The sequence below is a fragment of the Cnephaeus nilssonii genome, assembly GCF_951640355.1.
Source record: "Cnephaeus nilssonii genome assembly, chromosome: 13".
In the NCBI taxonomy this organism is placed as follows: domain Eukaryota; kingdom Metazoa; phylum Chordata; class Mammalia; order Chiroptera; family Vespertilionidae; genus Cnephaeus; species Cnephaeus nilssonii.
In genome coordinates, this window is record NC_137084.1 from 10,655,949 (window position 1) to 10,676,244 (window position 20,296).

Below are 20,296 nucleotides of genomic sequence, written 5' to 3' on the forward strand. Positions count from 1 at the left end.
TATGGTGGAACTGTGTCCTCCTAAAATTCATATGTAGAAGAGCTAGCCTCCAGCACCTTAGAATGTGACTGTATTCGGAGATAGGGCCTCAAAGGGGAGGGCAAGTTCAAATGAGGTCGTGAGAGTGGGCCCTCATCCAATCTCTCTGGTGTCCTCGTAAGAAGAGATTTGGACCCACAGAGGGACACTCCAGGGATGCTCGCACACAGAAGAAAGGCCACGTGAGTGAGGACACAGTGAGATGGTGGCCCTTTGCAAGCCAAGGCGAGAGGCCTCAGAAGAAACCAAGCCGGCTGCCACCTTCATCTTCAGCTTCTAGCCTCCAGAACTGTGAGAAAATTAACGCCTGCCGTTTAAGTCTCAGTCTGTGGTATTAGGTTTTGGCAGCCCTAGATGGTGGTAACGAAAATAAATAACAGGTACCATTTATCAAGCACTTACCGCATGCCAGGACTATTTTAGGTGAATCATCTCATCCAGCCCCTTAGCAATCCGAGGTCACATGCCCTGGTCACACAGTAAGCCTGGCGCTAGCACCTTCGCTTGACCCTCCACTGCACCTGTGTCTTGCACCTGCGTGGTTCCGGGAATCATGGCAGGCACTTCATAGGCAATCGTTCTCATCGCCACAACGGCTCGCCAGGGTGGCTTCCTACTCCCACTTTTCATATGTAGACACTGCAGTTCAGAGAGGTCCCACAGTGAGTGTATTCATTTCTTGTGGTTGCAATAACAACGGTGGCTGCTTTAAACAATATAAATTTATTCTCTCGCAGTTCTGGAGGTCAGGAGTCCAGAATCAAGGTGTCACAGGGCCATATTCCCTCAAGAGGCTCCAGGGGACAATCTTCCCACCTCCCCCTCCCCCAGCTTACCAGTTTCTAGCTGACATTGGGAAATCGGTTTCTTTTCTCTTCCGGCTTCTTTGGTGGCTGCCGGCATTCCTTGGCTTGGGGCTGCATCCCTCCAGTCTCTGCCTTCATCTTCACATCACCTTCTCTTTGTGTTTTTTGTTTTCCCTCTTCTGTTTCCAGTCTCCTTCTGCAGCCCTCTTACCGGGAGACAGGTGATTATATTTATAGCCCCCCTTGGATAATCACATCTTTTGCCTTCGAAGGTAATATTCAGAGGTTCTGGGGACTAAGAAGTGACTATATCTTTAGGGTGCCAGCTTTTTGCCCACTACAGTCAGTGAGCGGCAGAGTAAGTGTTGATGCCAGGGGTGGTCTGATTCCAAAGCCTATAGTGGCTGCTCATGCTTTGGAGCTACAGGCCTGGGGCCTCTCGGCACCTTTCTGCAGGGGGTGGGTGTCACTAGCTAAGAATTCCCGGGCGCTTTGACCCTGCAGTTCCACTTCTGGAATGCGTCCACACAAAGGGTCATGTGGTTGCTAAGACTGGCAAAAATGCTCATTTTCTGTGGTAACAAAAACTGGAAACTACTGAAAATCCACCTGTAGGGGACTGGTTAAGTGAAGTTATGGTATCCCTTAAATGAAATAGTTAAGAAACCATCCTATATAATAAAAGGCTAATATGCAAATTGACCAAACAGCAGAACGACCGGTCACTATGATGCACACTGACCACCAGGGGGCAGATGCTCAATGCAGGAGCTGCCCCCTGGTGGTCAGTGCACTCCCACAGGGGTTGCGCCACTCAGCCACAAGCCGGGCTCATGGCTGGCAAGCGCAGCCCCGGCGGCGGGATCCTCTCCTGCTCCACAGCAGCGCTAAGGATGTCCATCAGTTGGACATCCCTGAGGGCTCCTGGACTGCGAGAGGGCGCAGGCTGGGCTGAGAGACGCCCCCCCCCCCCGAGTGCATGAATTTCATGCACCGGGCCTCTAGTTAAAAATAATGAAGTAGGTAAATGAATAGCAAGTGATATAGGAAGACGTCCATGATGTATTATTAAAAGGAAAGAATAAATTACCCATTTTTATTAAAATATTATGTGTGCACTTGAGTATGGCTATTAAAAAGTAAATTAAAATTCAGTCCCTCAACCATGAAACCATATTTCAAGGGCTCAGTAGCCACATATGGCTCTTGGCTATCAGGTTAGACACACAGACGGAGAACGTTTCTGTCGTCTCAGGAAGTTCTGGCCAGAGCTTCCTAGGTGATGACATGGCCAGAGGGAGACCTTTCGTTCTGTATGTGGTAGCCTTCTGTGACTGTTTACATTTGTTATAACAAATCAGCACGTTTGCCTTATCAGAAAAATAGAAGCACATTCTATTTCTAAGAAAACAATCTATTTCTTAAGTTGGCGGTAGTTTATCATCATTACTAGAGGCCCAGTGCACAAAATTCGTGCACGGGTAGGGTCCCTAGCGACTGCTGGCTGGGGCCTTCCTTCATTCTGTGCCACCCCCTAGTGGTCAGTGCACATTATAGCAAGGGATCGAACTCCTGGTAGGTCGAACTCCTGAAGGGACACTTTGCATATTAGGCTTTTATATATATAGATTAGAGGTGTATGTGCTTGTGAGTGTATAACCTCCTTTTAAAGTATGTCTCATCATGAAAATATTTAAAAATACACAGGAGGAAAAGGAGACCTGGTTGTCGGGGCACACATGGCAGGCCAGGCCTGAGGCTGGAGGACTTGCAGCCGAGTCTGGTTCCTGGACCCAGCGCTTCCCAGCTTGGCCACGTTTCTCAGCCGCTTTGAGCCTCAGTTTCCTAATTTGACAGAATTCTGCTCGACCTGCTTTACAGGGTCAGAGTAAACTTTAGAAGTGTGATGATGTGTGGAAAAACTCCGAAACTGCCTGGCCTGTGTGGCTCAGGGGTGGAGCGTCTACCTATGAACCAGGAGGTCACAGTTTGATTCCCGGTCAGGACACATGCCCGGGTTGCAGGTTTGCAGGTTGATTCCTAGGAGGAGGCATGAGGGAGGCAGCCAATCAGTGATTCTCACTCATCATTGATGTTTCTATTTCTCTCTCTCCTTCTCCCTTCCTCTCTGAAATCAATAAAAATATATTTAAAAAAAAAAGACCAAAAAGGAAAACTCTGAAACTGAGGAACATGCTAGAGAGAATGGAGGAAGGGTCAGTCAATAACACGTGAGTTACCAAAGGCCTGAGGCGGTGAGGTCCCAATACAGCACTGTGACCACCCCTGGGACCAGCGACCTTGCCTGCTCCCGAGTATTTTCGAGGTCTTGCTGAGGTCGCCATGAGCAGGAGGAAGTGTTGCCAGAGTCCCACTAATGACCTTGCTTGGAGGTTTAGAAATAACCGTTTATTTTATTTATTGAACAAGCAGTGATGTGGCGCTTGCTGTTTGCCATGTACAGTTCTAGGTGCTTTACAATTATGTACTCATTTTATCCGAATACAACCCTGAGGTAGCCACTGTGAGCATGCTCATTTCATGCAGGAGGAAACAGAGGCTCAGAGAGGTCAAGTAACTTGCCCCAGGCCACACAGCTAGTGAGGAGTCCCTGCTTTCTCCTTTCATCCTGTTCCTCTTGCCCCCATCAAATGTGGTCAGAGAGTCCCTTAGGCCAGTTTCTCTATCTCAGGGGCATGAGGTTCCCATTTTGATATGAAGTCTCGTGACTGAGTATTCCTGACTAACTTGGTAGGCGCAATGCCAATGTTCTGGCTGAGCTTGGTAGCATGACTAGGTGGGAGTGGACTGTAGCATTAGGCCAGTCTGGGCACTGGTCCGTGATCTGCCGCTCATGAGCTGTGTGACTTCTGGCAGGTTGCTTCATGTCTCTGATCTTCCAGCGGGGTTTGGTGAAGGTGAACTTTACCTGCTGTGACAGTGCTGTCGTCCTGTCGGGCAGGCGCCCGAGGCCCCCCTGTCGCTCTCCTTTCCTTCCTCCTTGCCTTAAGCAGCAGTGTGCTTCAGAGACGAAGTCCCATGCCTGCCTTCAGGGAGCTTACAGAAGGGCCTAGGTGGGGCTGGGGAACCTTCGAGATCAGGAGTCAGGGGGCTTGCGTTGGTGGCGTGGACAGGTTTCTCTGATTACCTGTCCGTGGGGGCCTGGGTGGGCAGCACTCTGAGGCCCCATCTATCTCGCTGCTTTCTGATCTGTCACGTTCAGGCCAGGACAAGCCTGTGCCGGCGGGGCCAGCGCCGCGATGGGTGGGTATGGGGTGCGCCAGCTCTTCCCTTCAGGCCATCTTGTCACTGCTGCCGCAGCATCCTCTCCACGGCGCTCTGCAGAGCCTGCTGGCTCTTTCCGGGGTCGGGGTGGCGGGAACAAAGACAGCTTTGGGTGCCCTCCGCCTGCCAGGCCCTGGGGGCGGCAGGTTCTGCAGGTGCAGCATGAGTCAGACGCAGCTTCTTGAGCGTTCCTCTGCGTGTGTGTGTGTGTGTGTGTGTGTGTGTGTGTGTGTGTGTGTAGGCTGTGGGAGCCTCAGGCATTGTCCCTTTTGGCTGAAAATTATGAAAAAGGGTCATCTGTGTGGATGGGGCTGCCCATGGGTCTTGCTGGATATGCACGTGGCTTGGCGTGGGAGGCCTGGGGGACACCAGCTGAGAAGTGGGGTGGGGGGGGGGACAGGAGCCAGCCCCGTGACCCCCGGTGTCACGCAGCCTCCTGGAGAAGTGGCCGTCTTGGCAGGCAGCCGGAAGGTGAACACGTGGAGGAATCCATCCAGCTCACCTTCCTCCTTCCCCGTACAGCTGCCACCGAGGGGGAGGCGGTTCCATCACCCCAAGTTTAAGATTCTCGTAAAGGGAGTCAATGTCCTGTAATGGCACAGAGGAATCGCACTTAGCAGGCCCCTTTAAAGAAGGGCCGGGAAATAAACCTCTTGTCATAGTGTGGCCTTTACTGAGCAAGTTAACTCCCCAAGCCAGCCAGTGCCAGGACCTGAAGGGCTGTCTGTGGTTTTAGGGCTTCTTGGCCTCATTCATTGATTTGTGTAGATCTTTCCAAATTCCGGGGGCACTTGTGGGGTTACGGAGAGCAGGCGTATATGATGACTCCCCCAGCATTCTCTGATAAATTTTCGACACTATCGACTCATTCCGAGAATGGGGTGGAGGGGCAGGATTCTGGAAAAGGAAATGGGGCACGACTCTGCTTTCCTCTGAATTGCACAGGTGGAGGACAAGCCCTTCCCTCCTTAGCTCTTGGCCTCACAAGTTCATTGTCACTGGGCCCGTTGCCTGTGGACCGCGGCAAGCCCCTCCCACGCTCTCTGGATGGCTGGCCTCGGTGCCTGTTGCCTGTCTCACAGCCTCGTTCCTCTTCCAACCAGAGCAGCATTGAATTGGGAGGTGACACCTCCGTGTCTCCTTCTTCAAATGCAAAACCCTCTCCCCCTCTCAGCCTGAGGGTGGACATTTATGGCCAGAATATCTCCTTTTCTTTCAGCGTTGGTTTTTGGGTCATAGCAGAGATAGCCGGTGAGAGAGGTGGTCGTGGGAATACTTCTGGGCTAACCTGTAAACCCGGGAGAAAAGAAGTGACCATAACCTCGGTGGTGTTTCCTTTTGTTCTTCACTCGGATGGGCTCCAAAACTCACTCTAAGCCACCGACTGGGACTTTTGGTTCACTAAAGAGTAAGAGACTGACAGGACAGGTCTAGAGGTGCCGAGAAAGAATGCGATTGGACTGACAAATTGGTAGTTACAAAGTAGTCATGGGATGTAAAGAACAGCATAGGGAATAGAGTCAATAATATCGTAATAACTATGTAAGTGCCAGTGAGTATTGGAAATATCGAGGGGAACACTAGGTAGGGTATATGATTGTATAACCACTAAGCTGTACACCTGAAACCCATCTATAATATAAAAGCCTAAGCGACCATCCAACCGTTTGACCATCGGACCCGTAGCTATGATGTGCAATGACCACCAGGGGGCAGATGCTCAACACAAGAGCTGCCGAGCTGTGGTGACTTGGCAGCTGTGGTTCTCGGGCGACGCACCCAGAACCAAAGAGGAGGGAGCCTGATTCCAGGGTGCATCACCTAAGAACTGCCCTCCTGCAATCTGGGACCCCTCGGTGGATGTTGGAGAGACGGTTTTGGCCCAATCCCCACAGGCCAGGCCGAGGGACCCCACCAGTGCATGAATCCGTGCACCAGGCCTCTAGTACCAAATAAAATTGAAAGGTAAAAAAGAAAGGAAAGCTATCGGTCTGAATGGACATAGACAAGTCCTGTGGGTCTTGGGTCTGACGTCTGCTGGGTATGTCACGTGACCTCATTTCACATCACCTCAGCCCTGTGGCGTTGGCAGCTGACAGCTAAGGACTCTCAGACTCCATGTGCCCAAAGTCTCACCACTTGGGAGTGGCCTCATTAAGATTTGAACCAAGGTTCACTCCAAAGCCATTGCCATTAACCAGGAAGCCATAAAGTCTCCCAGGAACTGCTCAGGGGACAGTTTCCATGAACTCAGCCTGCAGAGTGAGTTAGATTTAGATTTAGATACGCAGAGAGGAAAAGGAAGAGAGTTCTGGGCATAGAGGAGCAGTCGATACAATTAGAAAGCCCGAGAAAGGGAATAAGAATGAGGACATGGAACAGTGCCTGTTGGTTGTAAGCTCCAGAGGGCAGAGGCCACGTTCTCCAGCACCCCAATGCCTGAGTGAGGGCCTGCTGCATAGTAGGTGCTCAACAAATACTTATTGCATGAATGAATACCCCGACAGTTATCTTCTCCACAGACCAGGAGCCTCTTGAGGGCAGGGACCAGGCCTTAGAAATCTTTGGATGCCCCACAGCTCCTGATGGTAGTAAACACGTAAAAAATCAGTTCTGATGGGATGAATGAATGAATGGCAGGCCAGGGATGGTGGGAGATGTGCCCGAGTGAAGAGACACTGACACTTCAGGAAATACTGAGCAATGCACATGGGCTGGCATGGTGAGGGCATCCCTGGAAGGCTCTCAAGTGCCAGGACAAGGAGCTCTTGTGTTTTCCTCGAGGCATTTTATTTTTAAAGCTATCTTTTAATGCAACTACACTGGGGGTCTGCAGAAACCCAGCCCGTGCCTAAACTTGGATGGCATTGCAAAGGAACTACAGTCAAGCACAGCTTAGAAATCACTTTTCTTTTTTTGTTTTCTTTTTTAAATATATTTTTACTAGTGACCTGATGCATGGATTCGTGCACATTGAAAGGAAATTAATTAGAATTCCTGGGGCGATGCCACAGCTCCAAGGGCATGTGCGGAGTGGGGAGGGCGGGGGAGGGGTGGGGGAAAAGAAAGAAAACTCACGCTGTGGTCGTCCCGCTGGCAGCACTGGCATCGATGCAGGGACTAATGCAGGCGGTCCTGGGTGGTGGCCGGCGGGGCAGGACTGGGCGAGATGACCGGATATGCCCTGGAGCCAACTTACCGCGGTCCCTCCCCAGCCAGCTGCACCTGGGGTGGCGCCATGGCTCAAAGGGCATCTGTGGAGTGAGCGGGGTCCTTCCGGCAGGTGGGGTCCCTCGGCCTGGCCTGCAGGAATCGGGCCTCTGACATTCCCCAAGGGGTCCCGGAGTGCAAGAGGGCACTCTGCAAAGTTGCTGTCGTACAAGGTGTGGAACACAAACGCAAGTGTGCAGTAAACCAGATTTGGGGCTGACAGTGCCCCAGCAACAACATAACCCATGGCTGAAGGTGGAATTGCACGCCCCCATGAGGAATCCGGCTCCCTCCTCTCTGGTTCCAGGGTGCGTCACCTGAGAACCGCCGCTGTCAAGTCACTGCAGCTCAGCAGCTCCTGCGTTGAGCATTTGCTCCCTGGTGGTCAGTGCATGTCATAGGTATCCGACGGTCAGAGGGGCGGACGATCACTTAGCCTTTTATATACATAGATTGATTTCAGACAGAGAAAGGGAGAGGGAGAGAGAGATAGAAACATTGAAGATGAGAGAGAATCATTGATTGGCTGCCTCTTGCACGTAACCCACTGGGGATTGAGCCTGCAACCCCGGCATGTGCCCTGACCAAGAATCGAACTGTGACCCCCTGGTTCATAGGTTGACACTCAACCACTGAGCCACGCCAGCTGAACTAGAAATCACTTTTCTGTTAGGCTGGTCTCAAACTGGCCCCCTTGGCACTGCCTTCCTACTGTGGGCTGACCACACTGTTTAAACCCAAACAGACCTGTTAAAACTTTTGGATGGGACCCCACAGGGTAAAGATGTTATGGGGCGGCGGGGGGTGCGGGGGGGGGGGGTGGTCCTGGAGTTGTTTTTAGGATCATTTGGCTCGAAAGTCCCAGCTGACTTCCTCCAAAGTGTGGCCCAGGAGTTTTCAATAAACGCTGCCCTCTCTTTCCAGGTGTTGGCTCAATTTGTGGTTTTAAGAAAACCCGAGAGCCTGAAGGCAGCCGCCCTGGGAGAAGCCCTTTCCGTGGGCAGCCGGAACCTTCTGGTCCAGAGGAGAAGCCGTCCCCTCACCTGGACTTATGACCCGCGGCTTGGCCCCCAGCCTGCCCGCCGAGGTCCACAAGATGGGCTCCTTCCGCAGGCCCAGACCGCGCTTCATGAGCTCCCCGGTGCTCAGCGACCTGCCCCGGTTCCAAGCCACTCGCCAGGCCCTGCAGCTGAGCTCCAACTCGGCCTGGAACAGGTAGAGGAGGCGGCCAGGGGTGGGGTGGGGGCCGCCGGGGCCAGGCTTAGCTTCTGCTGCTTCCGTGATCTCTGCGTCAGAAGGTCATAGTTACAGGGCCAGTTGATGAAGAGAGGATGCCTTCCTACGGGGACTGTATCCGAGCTGTCCTTGTTTCAGCAGAGGTAGAGTGGGCCCCTTTAAGGGGGGGCCTCCAGGCCAGCAGAGACAGTTGCCTAGCCCTGGACAGTGGGGTGGGGACTGACAGTGACTGTTGATGCTCATTGGTCACATTCCCACTCAGAGGACCCATGGGTGGGACCATATACGTAACCCCAAGTCACCTTCTACCTATTTGGGGCGGTAAGATGTGTATCTGTGAAAAGCTCAGAGACCATCCCATGACGAGTGAGCCGCAGGTGGCTGGGAGAGGGGACACGGGGCTTTTTTGTTTTGTTTGTTTTATTACGATGTCTGCTCCTCTGTCTAGAGTAGAAAGTCTAAACTCTAGAAAGAGCAAGTCCTTTGTGCTAGTAACATTTCCAAATAGGGTGATAAATAATCGCTACCCATTTGCTGAGGTTGTTGGAGGCACTGGGCTTCTTTGTAAGGTGTCTCGCCGACCTTTTGCACAAGCAGAGTAGAGCATCAATACCCTGCCTTGCGCTCCTGTGGCCACTATTTTTCAAATCTCTGCAGTCACTCTCCAGATAAATGAAAGGCAGCATTTTCTGGGAGTGTCACTAACTGCTTTGGGGTCAGACGTTTGGGTGGTTATGGATTTTCTCAGTGAACACAGCTCTCATGATGGGGAGGAAGGAGGGCTCTGAAATGTTTTGAGGTTAACTGGGTCCTTGTTCTTTAAAAAAAGGCCCGGGACCCTTGGAATCAGCTCCTTGCGGAAATATGGGGGTCCCAGAGAAGGTGGAGTGGAGACTTGACTGTGGCCCTTTAAGGGATTAACTAGGGTGGGAGCGGAGCGGGCAGTGAGGCGGGCCCCGGTGAGATTCTTCCAAGGAAAGTGCTGTTAGAAAAAACAAGACAAGGAATTGTCATTTCCCACGAGCCCCAGGCTGCCCTCTGTAGACAGGGCCTCCTGGGAGAAGGGGCCCCAGGTCTAGGTCCCCGCTTTGCAGAAAGCACCATCAGGTTCCTCCAGACTCAGCGGGGCAGGCCGCCCCCAGCCCTTTATTAGCTGGGCTGCCAGGGAGGGAGGAGGAAGGCTGCTGGTCTGGAGAAAGTGGGGGGAGAGGGCTGCCTTGGGGTCCTCTTGACTTCAGTCTTCCTTCCTCTCCAAGAACCCTGGAAGGAAAAGGATGGGCTCTGGGGATGAAAACGTGGCTGTGTTTAGGCTGCATTTGTTTGTTTGTTTGTTTGTGTTTTTGGTTGTTTGTTTTTTGCCCTTCCAGCCCCCTTCAGCCCTGAGCTGTTTGCTGACGTGGCTGTGGGGAGGCAGATCCTCTAACCAGGACTTGCTTCTACTTATTTCCCTGCAGCGTGCAGACCGCAGTGATCAACGTCTTCAAAGGCGGAGGCTTGCAGAACAACGAGCTCTATGCACTGAATGAAAACATCAGGTAGGCGCGGACCAGGCCAGAGGCCAGAGGGTGCTACCCCACCAGGGGCCTTACCTTAAGTTTTGTTTTCTGCTTGATTCTTATTGCTGCTTTTGTTGGCTTTGTGTGTGCCTCTTATGGCTGTTAAGTTCTGAGACCCTTATTGGTCTAGACTTCTACTCCAGAGGGGGTCCATCCATTTGTTCATGGATGTAGTGTGTGCGCGCGCGCGCGCGCGTGTGTGTGTGTGTGTGTGTGTGTGTGTGTGTGTGTGTGGCGGTGGGTAGAGGCTCATGGATGGTAGCTGTCTTCTATTCTGTAAACACTGACTGTCCCTGCTTAACCTTTTGGCACCATGTTAGGCAAGATGCCAAGCAGTTGTAACCACCACATTGCTGGGGATTTTATTGCGGTTCTTTTTACTAAGTGACTGACTTTATTGTGCCTCAGTTTCCTCTTATGTGAAACATGAATAGGAAATGTGTCTACTTCCATAGGATTCTTGTGTAGATTCGAGTGAGTTCTTACACAAATAATCCCTTAGAACAGGGTTGGAACACACTAAGTACTTGGTCCTTGTTGCTCTTTTTTGTTGTTGTTGTTGTTGACGGGACATTTATTCTTTATTGTTCTCCCCATGTGTGAACTCACTTCATAATTGCTATTATGAGGTGGCATATCAGAATACACGCTGCTGTAAGGAACACAAATCTGACAAATTGGACTTCAGCAAGTAAGGGATTTAATTGTCCCACTCTCTAGGGAGGCCAGTCCGGGGCTTGAGTGGCAGCTACACTTGTCCTTCAGCTCTGCCATTGGAATCTGGGGGCCTTTGTGCCTAGGGCACCTGTAGGCATCGCTTCTTCATTCAAAAAGAAATTAAAGGCCCAAGTGTCATACAAGTCCAGTTTTCCCAGAAGCCCTTCAGGCAGGACTGGGTCCCTTAATTGCAAGGGAGTCCTTTTTACTGGGCACATTACCCTCAACAAAAGGAGCCAGCGTGAACACCCGTCACCACCCAAGTCTGGGGTGTGCGAGTCCCTCTAGTTCTTAACATCGTTATCAGTTACTGTCATTCCTGGTAGGTTTTGGGGATACAAACCTCAGTAAGACATGGTCCTTGAGGAGTTTATTGTCTTCCAGAATCTTCCGAGTGGAGTAGTGTCAGCTTTCATTCATTCATTCATTCATTCATCTACTCATTCATACATTCATCAAATACTTGAGTGCCTCCCTACTGGCCAGGGACTAGAGAGACAACAATGAGCCAAGACAGACATGGACCTTGCTCTCCTGGAATTTATATTCAGTCAGGGAGATAATCATTAGTCAGCCAGTCATGCTTGTAAAATGTAGAAGTGCAACTGTGACAGCTGGTACCACGCAGCGGAGCGAGGAAAGCGTATGTCCCCTTAACCCAATCCTGCCAAGGAGGCCAGTGAGCTGAGGCATCAGTGGGAATTAACTAGGTGAAGAGGGCTCCAGGTGGTGGGAACTGCAGGTGCAAAGGTCCCGTGGTGGCAGGGAGCAAGGACCTGGGTGAAGACCCCTGTGCATGGAGCACCAGAGGTCGGGTGGTGAGGGGCAGCAAGGTGGGCAGGGCCCTGAGCACCAGGGTCTCCTGGGGACAGGAGGTTAAATATCAGATCTTTTCATGCCCTGGCGTTCATTCCTCTCTGCTGTGTTAAGTACAAGACATCAAGGCAGAAGATCCTACCCTGGAGTGGGCAGAACAATAAACAAGGCCATTATTCAGGTCCTGTTGACATTTAGTTAAGATCTGTGTTAAGGGTCAACGAGGTGTTTTAAGAGCCCTGCTTTCATGAAAACCTTTCCAGCTCAGAAGTAAACAGGGTTGTGTTACATTTCTACCCAGGTGCTTGAATTTCACATAATAATTACACAAATATGGAAAGAGTCCGTAGATAGCATCTAGCCCAAGGCCTCCTCCCACAGAGGAGGAAACCCAGGCCCCAAGACAGAGGCAAAGCTGGGTCAGCCAAGCCCAAGGTGTGGGAGCTCAGTGTTACTCTCAGAACTCAGGCCCTGGCCTCTCCTGGGGGTTCTTCAGCTCACAATCGAAGAGTAAATAAAAACGGTGACTCAGGAATGAGCTGATTGTTCCTCACCTCGGGAGACCGGTCCTGAAATTGTATCTGAAACCTTTGTTTGTGGGCAGCCAGGAAAAGTAGAGGCCTGGCCAGATTTCACCAGCTCAGGGCTGCTAACTCAGAAACCTTCGGGTGCCAAGCCAGTCTTCGACATGGGTGAGCTCACCCCCTGGGAAGCGGATTACCCCGGCAGAACACAGGTCCAGTGACTTATCATCTTATTTCTCAAGAAGAACAGGAAATTCGGATTTTTATGTGAAATTTCCTGGCTTTTAAATGTTGATAAAGAACCCACATTTCCTCAAACATTGGTGCAGGCCAAACAAAACACATCTGTGGGCTGAATTTGACCAACGGGCTACCTGTTTATAAGGTCAGCTGTGCCTGCATGGGACAGGCATCACTGACAGGGTGTGTCGCATCCCAGAGTCTAGTCCCAAGGCCACTCGAGGGGGAAGAAGGGAGCCTGGAAAAGCCAGGCATCTTTCACATCCACCAACACATTTACCCTCCTCACTGCCCTGTGAGGCAGCCACTGTCATCAGTAGTTTATCCACAGAATTGTGGGTCAGTAAAACCAAATACCTTGTCTAAGGTCATGCAGCCATAAGGGTAGAATCGGGATTCAAACTCCTGTCTGACTTAGATGCCTGTATTAGTTTGCTCAGGCTGCTATAACAAATGCCATGGACTGGGTGGCTTAAACAATAGACATTTGTCACTGTTTTGGAAGTGGGAAGTGTGAGATCAAGATGCTGGCAGATTTGGTTCCTGGTGAGAGCTCTCTTTCTGGCCAACATCTTGCTGTGTCCACATGGCTTCTTTCTTATGTACACCAGGGGGGAGAGTATGCTCTCTGGTGTCCCTTTTAAGAAGGGCACTAATCCCACCATGGGGCCCTACCCTTATGGCCTCATCTAACCCCAGTTACCTCCCAAAGGCCCCATCTCCAAATACCATCATGTTGGCGGGGGTGGGTGGAGAGTTTCGATATATGAATTTTCCGGGGGACACAATCCAGTTCATAGCAACACCTGTGCTCCTTGCAGAGAGGGAGTGTCAGAGAGAGGGTTTTAGGTTGGAAGAAGGGTTAAGGCGATGGTCTTGAACTTCCTGCCATCATCCCTTTCATGAGCCTGTGAGCCCATCCCTCACCATGTGCTGTGATTCTTAACACCCTCTGAGGAGCATGAGACCTCCCCCCCCCCCCCCGCCACTCCCTCGCTGATGGGTTTTGGGGGCTGCTGGATGTTCCCCTCTCTATTTCGAGCAATTTTCAGGCTGATGGGAAATACATATGGCTGGGGTTTGCTCATATGTGAATTGAACCTATAGTCAAAGCTGTTAAAAACCGGAGCGTCTGTTACCCATGTTCTGTACTGTCCGTCTCCTGGCCCTCCTCTGGGAGGGTGGTTGGACTGGAGCTTTCACATCAGAGGAACAACTCAGAGTATGACCGAGAACGTGAAACATGTCCCAGGCTTCTATGGGACCTGGTCCTCGAAGTTGAATGAAGTGGGCTGACCTGCACATGTGCCCACCTCTGTAAGTGCCTACACAGAAATGAAATACTGCCCTTACTTCAGCAATTAAAATGCCAACAGATACATGCTGTTCTTTCTCTACTTAATGCTCATATCCGCAGTTGGGTTTTGTTTTTCCTTTTGAACACCTGTTGGCAGACCACATCCAGAAACTCCACAGGGTTGAAGCATGACCAGTGGTGGGGTGCGTGCATGGGGGGTGAGCGGGCACAGGATGGTAGGAACACAGGGAAGAAGATGTGGAAGGAGAGAATGTAAGTTATCCTCAAGCCCACTTTTCAATCCATTGTGACAGCTCTCTGTGCAAGAAGATCTGTCCCAGGTTTGGTAGCATATTTTTAACTTCTTAAAAGAGTAGCTTTTGGATTCAAAGAGACTGGGGATCCAGATTAGACTAGCTGTGCCTTGGCCAGTGTGGCTCAGTGGGTTGGGCATCATCCTGTGCACAGAAAGGTTGCCGGTTTGATTGCCCGGGTTTTGGGCTTGATCCCCAGGGAGGGCCTGCAGGAGACAACAGATCGATGTTTCTCTTTCACATTGATCTTTCTCTCCCTCTCTCTCCTCTTCCTGTCCCTCCCTTCCCCCCCCCCCTCTCTCAATCAATAAGAAATCTTTTTTTTTTTTAATATTTTATTGATTTTTTTTTTTTTTTTTACAGAGAGGAAGGGAGAAGGATAGAGTTAGAAACAGATGAGAGAGAAACATCTATCAGCTGCCTCCTGCACACCTCCTACTGGGGATGTGCCCGCAACCAAGGTACATGCCCTTGACAGGAATCGAACCTGGGACCCTTCAGTGTGCAGACCGACACTCTATCCACTGAGCCAAACCGGTTAGGGCCAATAAGAAATCTTAAAAAAAAAAAAAAAAAAAAAAGATTAGACTAGCTGTAGAAACTTGGGCCCAGCACTTCTTTTTTCTATGATTCCTTTTTTCTTTTATATAATGGGGGCAATGAGGGCATCCATCTCAGGGTGGTCGGGGAGTGAGATAATGCTCAACATGTCACTGGTACAGCGTCCAGCACATAATAAGCCTTAGCCATTATTATCCTGTTACCGTGAACATTTAGCCATACTAACGTGATAAATGATGGGAGTACCATGTGTGGGAGCACGGGGCAAGGCGATGGATTTCTCTAGCAGTCTGGATGAGGGGAGCCACTTTGAACTAGAGGGATCCTGAACTAGGGGCTCCTCCAAGGACGTGCTGGATTTGACATTTGGATGAGGCTCGGTTCCTACAAGGAGAGCCAGCTGTGTCTCCTTTCTGCAGAGGAAATGACCCTCTCAGTTCTCTATTCTACTCGGGCCAAACAGCGGTAAATCTTGTTGGATTGTACAAGCTCAGTGTCAAAGCCTCCATCCACCAGCTTCCCCGTGTCACCCCAGCCGCCCCCGACCGTCTTTCTAATTGTGGAGTGTGCATACCCCCTGGGAAACCTGCATTCCTTTAAATACATGGTGGGGTAAAAGTAGGCTTACAGTTGTGAATATGCTAAACAGAGTCTATTCCCGTATTATTGTGTATTAATGATTGTATTATTTGCCATACAAACAACTGCAAACCTACTTTTGCCCCACCCTGTATTAGCCAACGTGAAGTTTTGCATCATGGGGTCCTGAAGTGCAGTTGTTAAAAACAATTGGTCCTTTCTTCTAAGACATGTCATCAGAAATGAACTCCGGGATACATTTTAGCAGGTGGACTTTGGGCCAGCTATGAGGAAGAACTTGGGACGGAGGATGGTCAAATTCTACATCACGTTATTAGCTCAAGAGAAGGATGTGGAGACCCTGTAAGAACAAATTCATTGGGAATGGCCCCCCTCAATAAAGTGGCATATTTCCCCCAGATAAAAGTCAGGGCACGTGCTCTGTCGGTAGGAAGAACATACTCCGAATATTTTCTATTGGAACTGCCTTAGGAAGCAGGGTGCACTCATGTTATATCCCTCAAGGCAAGGAAAAGGTGACCTTTCAGAATAGATACAGTCACCCTGGCTGGTTTGGCTCAGTGGATAGAGCATTGGCCTGCGGACTGAGGGGTGCCGGGTTCGATTCTGGCACATGCCCGGGTTGTGGGCTCGATCCCTGGTGGGGAGCGTGCAGGAGGCAGCTGATCAATGATTTTCTCTCATCATTGATATTGCTCTCTCTCTCTCTCTCTCCCTCTCCCTTCCTCTCTGAAATAAATAAAAATATATTTTTTAAAAAAGAATAGATGCAGTCTAGTCATCACGACCTACCCTCTGCCCGCCCTGAATTTCCGTCTGCCCTGGCCTGGGCAGGCCCTGCATGTCTTCTTGGTTAAAGTTCTCTGTGGGACATGTTTGGGGTTTTTCATGGCCCTCTCCCGCCTCCGGCCTGCGGTGGCTGCATTTGGCAGTGGGGACGATCGGGGTTAGAGCTGTGGGTTTCACGAGCTCTTCCAGGAAGAAGCGTGGCTGAGCTCTGCGCTACCGGAGCACGCTCTCCCAAAACAGTCTCTTCAGCCAACGATTCTACTGATTGTAGGTGACCACGCAGAACCGGAGACGTGTGCGCAAGCTGCGGGTTCTGTCTGGTTTCCTATAAGAACCTGTGCAATTAGGTTCTTCAAAGTGCTTTCCCTTTTGGACTGGCTGGAGGGGGTGTGTAGAGAGGGAGGGGTCATCGATTCTCTGATTCATGGCCTCAGTGGGTATCTGTGGGGTGTCTGCCAGGTATGCGGCCAAGTTCTGGGGTAACTGTTGAGGTGTGTGGTTCTTGACCTTGGAGAGCCTACCGCAGAGTGAGAGAGGGGGACAGAGCAGGCTGTTATCATACGATGCTTTAAGTGATGTTTGGTGATGGCCAAACGCAGAGGCCTGGGGAAGTGTGGAGGACGGGTGCATGATTCGATTTAGGAGAAAGTGATGCCCCAGTTCCGTGGTCGGCAAACTGCGGCTCTTTGGCCCCTTGAGTGTGGCTCTTCCACAAAATACCACGGCCTGGGCGAGTCTATTTTGAAGAAGTGGCATTAGAAGAAGTTTAAGTTTAAAAAATTTGGCTCTCAAAAGAAATTTCAATCGTTGTACTGTTGATATTTGGCTCTGTTGACTAATGAGTTTGCCGACCACTGCCCCAGTTGAAATGGGAAGGATGAGCAGGTAGGAGTCCGGTGGAAACCGTCTTGCCACCCTTCTCTCCCTGCCCTCCCACCCCTTCCTTCTCTCGCACGGGATATTGTTTCTTTGCAGAAATAAAAATGCTCAGAGATGAGGTTCCCGGAAACCAGAGATGAGTTATCTGCAGCTGGCCTGAGGCAGGAAACTCACATTTTCCTCCTCTCTCCAACCACCCTGCTTCTGTGTGTGCGGGAGGGGGGGTGTCAGGAAGGAAACCCAGAGATTTTCAAGGAAAGAAGAGATTCCAAGAACTGTGCTCGATTGTTACCAGGTCGGAGTTGAAACGTCGCCTTCAGCTCAGTTGGCTGCTGAGCCCCCGAAGGGAAATCCACCTCCGATTTTTCCATCCCCCTGCGGGAGCCTCGGGACCCACAGCTGGGGACGGGCTGGGGAGGATATGAGAAGGCGGAGGACCTGGGAGAGCCTGGGTGTAGCGCCGGCGGCAGAGTAGACACTCGAGGTGATGCTCCGTGAGGGAATGATAATCGCAGACATTTGTGTAGCGTTGGGTAGGAGCCATGCTTTAGATATGGCCACTCTTTTAAAGCTCACCACCTCCATATGGGACGGGTCCTACATCCTTTGTCTTACAGATGGGGAAATCGAGGTACAGAGAGATGGATTGACTTGCCCAGAGTTGCATAGCTAGTTAGTAGCGGAGCTGGGATTTGAACCTGAGCCTCCTGCGTTCTTAAAAACACAGGAATTAGGCTGCAAGAAGTACAGAGAGCTGGTGTTGTCCATATTTAGGGACATAGATGCCTTCATAGAGCAGAGTTGGGGTGGTCACCAGCCTGCACCCTAGTTTGGGAAGGCGTCAGTAAGGTCTTCTCTTGTTTTGGCCCAGGTGGCTGCCTGTGAGTTGACACCTTTTGTCTGCTCTGGTTCAGAAACAGACTTGACTTAGGGGGCGGCATGAAGAGTTAGAGGGAAGTGGCAGATCTGAAACCTGGGTCTGGCTTGTGTGGAGTTTGGCCTGCACAGTGTTTAGAAAAAGACATCTCCCCTGAAAAATCCAGGCCTCTCTGGGACGCTCACATTGGGCATTACTGGACCCACAGTCCGGCCTGGTACCCATCAGCAGGAGCCGGAGCCTGGCTGCTGGCTATAGAGGAGCTGGCTGCAGCCCCACTGTGCGTGCCCGGGCGCCTGCCCCTGTGGGCACGGGAGGTGCCACTGGCTGCCGTTCAGGCTGCCTCAGTTTGAGTTGGGATCTTCCAGTGTAGGCCCTGGACAGGGCTCCGAGCATCGCTCCCCTCACCTGCACAGCCAGGATGCCTTCCTACCCGAGAGGCTGTGGGAGAACTCAGGATGCTCTTTGTTGGTTTTCTCCATCTTTTCCAGTGTCCCCACTGCCACCCACTGGGGTGCAGAAACGGGGGTGGGAGTACTAGCATTTCACCCACCTCCGATGGGCCCCACGGTGGACCGAGGAGGAAAGGGTTGTTTCCATGCGCTATGGCTTGAAACCTTTCCTGCGGCAGAAGCGAGGTGGGTCATTTTGGGGGCGTTAAGCGACCAGGTTGGGTAGGTACTGACCTGCTACAGGCCAGGCCCAGGTTCCCGGGGCCCCTGCTGGCCCATGAGGAGGCCCGGCAGGGTCCCGCCAAGGGGTCAGGGTGGAGGGTCTGGGTACTTGGGGGCGGCCCCTAGTTGCCGAATGGCACGGAGATATTGAGCAACCGATAGGCTGTCCCGACTCGTGCTGACTGACCTTGAGCCCCGCCGCACCTGCCTCCAAGCTGCCTCGTCCTCCTTTGGGGTGTCGCTGCCTTGGGTCTTTCTGGGTGCACACGGGAGATGATGGCTTGGATCAAAGGGATTTCTCTCCCTCATTTCTGCCGCTCCCCACTCTCCTGCCATCCTGTCACCCCTGTGCCTCTCACCCAGCCGGACTCCAGCTCCCTTACCTTCAAGCCCCACACGTGGGAAGCGGAGGTGACAAAGGGGTGAGGGGCAAGACGGCGGGTCGTGTAACAACAGGAAACCCTGTCCTCTGGGGTGGCGTCTCACCCGGTCAGCCTGGGAGGGACCGGGGATGAGATGATACCGACGGTGAGTGGTTCCGCATTTCTTGTTTGTTTGTTGTGGTCCTGTTGGCTTCTGCCCGGACTTCATGCCCCGCTTCCCTTGGGGGCTGGGTCCCACAGAAGCGCTCCCTTCCCACTGCCTCCGGTCCCCACTTCCTTCTTCTAGCGGGCGGGCGGGTGGCAGCAGGACTCTGTGTTCAAATGAAGTCCAATGAGGGAAAGGGATGAGTGGGAGCCGCGTAAGCTGGGATGTTGCTTCCACCACAGGCTTCCCCCGAGCTCTGCCCCGATCGTCTTAATCCCCCCTTTTATCGGGGTGGGGTGGCCCCTACGCTGTGGCCCCCTTCGTGTGAGCTTCACCTGGGTCCTTAGCGCCAGGTTCGTTGCTAGTCTGGCGACACTCTCAAGAAGATGCTGACAGGCAGGAGAATGGAGCTGTTACAGGAGTAAGGGCTCGAGGGGGTGAGGGGTGGGTCAGACCACCTGGGTGGAACCCTCCCAGCCAACACTCACTGCTGTGCGCTAGGAACTCCCCGTCTAGGGTGAATTCCTTCAGCTCCTGCAGCAATCCTGCGGAGTCCGTGTCTCTCTATCCCCAAGTTCCCACTGGGGAAACAGCCACAAGGGACTCCCCTGTGAGGGGCACCTGCCCAGGTTATCGCTTAGGCTACAGGCCCAGGCACCGCCTCCAGGCCCCGGCCGCCAGCTAGGCTAGGCTCCTCTCCAGGGTGGGCTTGCTGCACGTGCTCCCAGTCCCCTCCGAGGGCCCCTTTCCTGGGGCATGGAGAGTGGAGACCTTACTGCTGCCTTAGAGTTTCGTTTTAGCCTAAAATGAGGAAACACATGGACCTTGTTGACAACAGCGCCTGCTACCTAGTAAGTGCTCAGTAAACTTGATCTGGAGGTGGGGGGGGGGGGGGCAGGGGGCGGGGGAAGCCAGGCCTCATCCTAGCAGCAATTTGGTTTGTGTTCCTTATTCATTGATCTGCCTGTCCGTCTGTCTGTCTGTCATCTATTTTTGCTCCAAGAAGTCATTCCTTTCCTGTTTCCGGGAAACGGTGGGAAGGGTGGAAGGAGGCTGCGGGGTGCCAGGCCGCTGTGCCCGGGAGGAGCGCACATCCTAGCATGGGGGTTTCCATCTTTTTGCATCTAGGCCAGTGGTCGGCAAACTCACTAGTCAACAGAGCCAAACATCAACAGTACAACGATTGAAATTTCTTTTGAGAGCCCAAAACCAACTTCTGCGCACGGGCCACGAAGTTTCAATCGCACTGTACGTGCGCGCCCGCACGTGGTCTTTTGTGGAAGAGCCACACTCAAGGGGCCAAAGAGCCGCATGTGGCTCGAGAGCCGCAGTTTGCCGACCACTGATT

At 52.0% G+C, this 20,296-nt stretch overlaps 1 protein-coding gene across 5 annotated transcripts in view; it reads left to right on the forward strand.

Annotated features, from left to right (window-relative positions):
• The window catches only part of PRR5L (proline rich 5 like), a 67,373-nt gene that overhangs the window by 13,894 nt on the left and 33,183 nt on the right, over positions 1-20,296 (forward strand). For all 5 annotated transcript variants that reach the window (XM_079788279.1, XM_079788278.1, XM_079788280.1 and 2 more), the window contains 2 exons: positions 8,265-8,555; positions 10,031-10,111. In XM_079788279.1, the coding sequence (XP_079644405.1) occupies positions 8,392-8,555; positions 10,031-10,111 (245 nt within the window). In that variant the 5' untranslated portion in view covers positions 8,265-8,391. The remainder of the gene's footprint in view (positions 1-8,264; positions 8,556-10,030; positions 10,112-20,296) is intronic.